Consider the following 4,602-nt stretch of genomic DNA (forward strand, 5'->3'; position numbering starts at 1 on the left):
ATTTGTTCACATTCCTGAGAGGGAGCAGTGGCCCACACAGCGATTGTAACAGAGCATCTGGCGAGGCTGGGCCTCACCATCAGCGATGCCAAGAGGACAGTGCAACGACATACTTGGGGCTCAGCTGGACTCGTACGATGGCACGCCATACGCTGTCGGATGAGTGGTAGAGTATTCACACGGTTTCGACATGGATCGAGGGTGCCCCTTGTTTTGGTGCCAGAAACTACTGGGTCTGATGGACGCAGCCATATCAGCCATCGAGCTGGGTTTACTTCGCATGTGCCCGCCTCAAGCGTGGCCCAATGCGTTCCACTTGCATCCAAAGCACGACAGACACCGACAAGCTCATGTTCGACAGCCCTGCGCTGGTGGAGCTGCGCCTCTCACCTGAGCAAAGGCGTGCGGTGATGGAATCGTGTTTTTTGTAGAAACGTTTTCATACTAACTTTTGTACTTGATAACATTAATTTGTTTGTTAAGTAAAAATTTTATTGATGCCTATTTAACTGCATTTTTTGTGACTAATTAGCTATTAATATTTAAAATATTGAGTACTTTGATATATGTTTCAATATTAACTAAACCAAATTATTAATCATACTGATAAATCTGGTTACATACCGGTAACTGATTTATTTAAATATACAGTAGTGCTATTTTATTGATTACTGGCTCGTCCACAGTCATCTTAAAATAACGCTAGAATATGTTTTGTTGAATAATAATAATAACTTATATATATTAGAATAGTAATAATAATAATAATTAATAATAGTAATAATAAATATAATAATAATAATAAATCCATTGTTTGACGGATTCAAATTTTGCTGCAGATGGATTTATTTTCATAAGTTCTCTTTTGGTTAAGTGGCTCAGCGCTGTACGTCACAAATCTTTTTTTTTTTCAAGCCAACCAAATGGGATTTTGCAAGTTGTATTTTGTTGTACAGAGTACTGACAAAAAAAGTAACTTCTGCAAGGCTCTCGATTCCCTCTGTATTGTGCGCATTCATCTTTTTTCTGCATGACAGTTCAGTGTGAGAGGTAACGGCTGGACGTTTTAGTTACACAGTGTTCAGATCATTAGGATTCACAAGTTAATCCTAAATTCTCAATACAAAAAACACGTGAAACATGTCCAAAAAAAAACTATTTTTGAATACAAATTTTGTTTAGCAATTTATTTTATTTACTAAAATTAAAGTGTTTCAACAATTATTTTCACTCAGTGCATATTCTATCTTTCACAATATTTATTCAAATGAATAAAGGCCAGTTTACATTAGGTTTATTTATAATGTTACAGGTTTAAACATATAAATTGTTTTTAATTTGACATTTTCCCAAGCAGTGTTAATAGTGGGCCACAACACCTAATGCAGCTGGGAGCCTCTGTGTTACAGTATGTAGTGTCCACTAGATGGCACCATTGTACTTCTTTTCTGATTTCTTACTGACAATGTAACTGTTTTCAGGACTAAATATCCAGATGCAAAATATATATTAAACTTTGATGTATGAGCACAAAGTTGTCATGTTATATTAGTGCAATACATTTAATTAACTTTGTTAATTGCAAATGAGTGTGTAATACATTAAATTGTCCAAACATGTACTACTTAGCAGATTGAAGTGTGACACCTCTCTAGGCAAAAAAAAAAAAAAAAAAAGGAAAAGTGCTTTTTGAAGTTTCCATTTTATCGCAGAAATAAAGCATGTGTAATTGTATTAATCTAGCAAGCTACTCATAACAATATAACTTCTCTTGCCTGCAACTATCGTGTGCTAATTGTTGAGAAGTGGCATTAGTTGTTGTCAGGTACTCGAAAACGGATTGTTTTTTAAACTAAGCAGTCTAAATTTCCCTTGTACATTGTAAATAGATTAATAAATGCATACATGCTTTAACTATATGAACGGAATTTAAATATTTTATTTAATATCATGTGGTAATCAAAGAAACTACGCAAAAGTCTAGCGGAAGCTATAATTGTAGTAGAGTACTTCATGTTAGAATTTCCATTTTTGTATTTTTTGTTAAGTATATGGAAAAATACGAAGCAGTGTGTAATTCAATATGTTAATGTAACATTATTCAGCAGGTTTCATTCAAATTTTTTAAGCAAAATGTGTTAATTCTATAGGGCAGGAGTTCAACCAGGGGTCATAGTTATGCAGCAAGATTCAAGTATAGAGACTCAGAGCCAACTCATGTGAGAAGGAGGGCCAAATTAATCACAAATAGGTTGTATGATGAACACTTTGTTAATTGGGGGCCATAAATGTATTTCATGGAATTTCCAGTTTAAGCCCTGCCCTCTCCTGGTGATGTCATCCAAGTATATGTATGCGTTTGTGTATGATGGCTCCCTAACAGCTTGCACGAATCACATGGGTTAGTAAATTTGCTTCAAAAACTGACCAGCTGCATTCAAACAATCGGTAATCTGCTGATTCCAATATTTTTGCATATAAGCAAATGTCCATAGTGATGTACAGGTGCCATTTACTTGCTTAGAGATTCACGGTTTGTTTATGAACTATGTTTATTAAGGTGGCCCACACAATAAAAACCAAATGCAGAGAGGCCAGGTGATAGAGGAGGACACTAGTAGTAATATTACAATAGTTTATGTCAAAATTTGATTGATGAGGACCCTTGACCTTTTGTGCCCCCTTAGATTGCTCAGATATTATTTATTTGAATATTTAGTTTTCTTTTTACAAAAAAATGGTGTTGGTGTACTATAATTATATAGTGCAGCATGCATTATAGTACGTTTGGGAAATGTTTCTTAACATTAACTTAAGTCGAGTTGTCGTTTGGTGCGCATCCTAATCATCTCCCATAGTATCTTTCACTAGTATAATTAAGCCAGTAATGGTAAATGTAAGACATAATTAGAAAGTAGTTCCCAGGGCATTTTGAAAACCAGAACAGGACACAAGGGTAGCCCCTAATGAGGAGGCTATAAAGCTAGCTTCACTGTTCATCTGCTTCCATAGCAGCTTCTACCAGGGAGCGTCAGGTAAGGATTCAACTTGTACATTAGATTTATTATTCAGAGAAACAGCAAAATGATCTAACAGTGGATTTGGAAGTGTATATGTATATTTTAAATTGTGTGATAATGGCTATAGGACATTTACAGTACATTAGTATGTGTGTATGCACTGATGTACCAATTTTGTTTTTATTTTTCCAGAAGCCTTGGTCTGGGTACAGGAAATGCAATGGACAACTCCTCGTTTGATACAACTTTTATATTTACTGCATATGGTAAACTGGACAGCTTCAGGCCCTTGTATTTTGTTGTCATTCTCTTGGTATACCTTATTACAATTTTTGTTAACGTTTTTCTTATGATAGTAATATATAAGGAAACAAGTCTCCACAAACCTATGTATATATTTGTATTGCATTTAGCTCTAAATGGAGTTTATGGGAGCTCAGCTTTCTATCCTAAGGTAATGGCTAATCTTCTATCAGATGTTCAAGAGAGTTCCCATTTTGGTTGTTTAGTGCAAGCCTTTTGTATAAGCTCCTATGCAGCTTGTGCATATGCAGTCCTTGCTGTAATGGCTTATGATAGGTATATATCAATTTGCAACCCATTGCGGTACTACAGTATCCTAACTCCTTCTAAAGTAAACACACTCTTGAGCGTTGCATACCTCCTTCCTATTTTGCTTCTGTCTATACATATTTTGTTAATAGCAAGACTGCCGTTGTGTGGATTCTCAATACATAAACTACTTTGTGACAACTGGACTGTAGCCAGACTCTCTTGTGTAGATACTAAAGTTATTAATATTTTTGGTCTGTTTCTCACTACAGCTTTAGTTATTTTCCCATTCCTTCTCGTTGTATACTCATACATCAGAATACTATCTGTGAGCCTGAATGCTTCAAAGGAAGCACAAGGTAAGGCTCTGAGCACATGCACTCCTCATTTAATCACATTTATCAATTTTTCTATTGCTTCTCTATTCTCAATAATGTACAATCGCTTTGGCAATAGCCTTCCAATAAGTCTGCATATAATGATGTTAATTCTTTTTGTTGTAATCCCTCCTCTTCTAAACCCAATCATTTATGGAATTAGAACGAGAGAAATCAGGCAATGTATAATAAAAATACTCAGACAAAGGCAAAGCAATGTTAAAACAGGGGTCTTAACTGCTGCTGATACACAGGTGGCCACAGTGGTTGTACCAAGGATTTAAATCAATTACATCATAGAATTATAATGAAAAACATTAAAATGATCGTCAGTGCACAGTGCCTTTTGTCTCTGCTATAAAACCCTTAGGAGACAATGCACATGCAGTCAGATATGCAGTGGTCCCTGTATACTCTGTAGCACAGTTACTACACACGTTGAAACTGCGCACGTTTATTCCTACAGGCAAAGTTTCACTATCTTTGTCTCTGATAAGTCATTGCATGCAAGACTTACATTCTTATGTCTGATGATTTGTAACAGCATCATTGTGCACTATCCATGGAACTCTGCCCTTAGGTTTTGCATTCAGCTTGTTATACATTAAAGCAAGTGTGTGGGTGTGTGGTGTAAACCAGTTTGTGCAAATAAA

The 4,602-nt window shown here is 35.7% G+C and overlaps 1 protein-coding gene across 1 annotated transcript; it reads left to right on the forward strand.

The window, feature by feature from the left end:
• The first annotated feature begins 305 nt into the window (after positions 1-305).
• Positions 306-4,233, forward strand: LOC121321233 (olfactory receptor 52E4-like). The gene is made up of 3 exons (XM_041260131.1): positions 306-407; positions 2,384-2,448; positions 3,213-4,233. Exons 1-3 carry the CDS (start codon positions 306-308, stop codon positions 4,231-4,233), a joined length of 1,188 nt encoding a protein of 395 aa, XP_041116065.1.
• The last annotated feature ends 369 nt before the right edge of the window (positions 4,234-4,602 follow it).

Source organism: Polyodon spathula, chromosome 9 (genome assembly GCF_017654505.1).
Source record: "Polyodon spathula isolate WHYD16114869_AA chromosome 9, ASM1765450v1, whole genome shotgun sequence".
NCBI classification, from domain to species: Eukaryota; Metazoa; Chordata; class Actinopteri; order Acipenseriformes; family Polyodontidae; genus Polyodon; species Polyodon spathula.